This window comes from Sinocyclocheilus grahami, unplaced genomic scaffold, assembly GCF_001515645.1.
Source record: "Sinocyclocheilus grahami isolate Dianchi unplaced genomic scaffold, SAMN03320097.WGS_v1.1 scaffold6832.1, whole genome shotgun sequence".
Classification (NCBI taxonomy): domain Eukaryota; kingdom Metazoa; phylum Chordata; class Actinopteri; order Cypriniformes; family Cyprinidae; genus Sinocyclocheilus; species Sinocyclocheilus grahami.
Genome location: NW_015511093.1, coordinates 1 through 968, shown reverse-complemented (window position 1 = coordinate 968; position 968 = coordinate 1). Strand labels below are relative to the sequence as shown.

The following is a 968-nucleotide window of genomic DNA, read 5'->3' as shown; positions in this document are numbered from 1 at the left end:
TTTTTTTTTTTTTTAAATAATCAGATTCAAAATAATTGAGTTTCAGCAATAAGGCATTGAATGGACAATAGAGATCAAACTAGATATTAAAATCTTTCATCAAGCAGTTCATCCAAAAATGAACATTTTATCATTTCTTACTGATGCTTATGTCTTTTACAATCGGTGATGTTATTTTTTTCTGTGCAGGCAACTCTTTTCCCTAATGACAGGTCATAGTGACCATGGTTTCAAACTGCAAAATGAACCAATTTTCACATTTTCTGTCTGTCTATCAGCATAGTGTGGAAAGTGCATAGATGCATAATCATCGTATTTAATAATCACTTGTATGTCACTAACTTTTTTATGTCTTGTCTCTAATAGCTATGGCGTTCATTATTGCGATGCTTCTGGCCAGTCTCAACAGCTGCTGTAACCCCTGGATCTACATGTTTTTCGCTGGTCATCTGTTCCAGGATCTCATGCAGCGCTGTCTTATGGCATCACACTGCGGCTGTAAGAGGCAATGGAGATCTAAGAGCCCTTCAGGCATGGGTGCAATGAGGAACACCAGCAGCCAGAAGAGTGTGACACAGTCCTCTACTAAATGAGAGAAAGTTGGAATACATGCAGTTCGTATTACCGTCATGGACAGAACCATAACATAACATAAGCTAAGGAATCATTTCATATGATTTTTACCGGTGTGGTGCAGATCTGAGCTACATTAGCCATGTATAATCTCTGGTCCTCTTCAGCCTAAAATGTGTATCTTTACATAGGCTGTCTTTAATACAGGAGTTATTTGCATCCATCTATTCTCCAAACCACTTTTTCTCTGTAGGGTCGTGGAAGTCATTTACATGTGTATGCTCAAAGGGACAGTTCACCCAACAATAAAATTTGCTGAAAATGTACACACCTTCAGGTCATTCAAGATATAGATGAGTTTGTTTCTTCATTGAAACAGATTTGGAGAAATTTAG

The 968-nt window shown here is 37.6% G+C and overlaps 1 protein-coding gene across 1 annotated transcript in view; it reads left to right on the top strand.

Moving 5' to 3' along the window:
- LOC107577673 (isotocin receptor-like) overlaps positions 1–868 on the top strand; it is a gene marked incomplete at its 5' end in the record, with an annotated part of 2789 nt that extends 1921 nt beyond the window's left edge. Inside the window, one exon of the mRNA XM_016263721.1 lies at positions 367–868. Within this exon, the coding sequence (XP_016119207.1) occupies positions 367–593 (227 nt within the window). The remainder of the gene's footprint in view (positions 1–366) is intronic.
- Between the last annotated feature and the right edge of the window lie 100 nt (positions 869–968).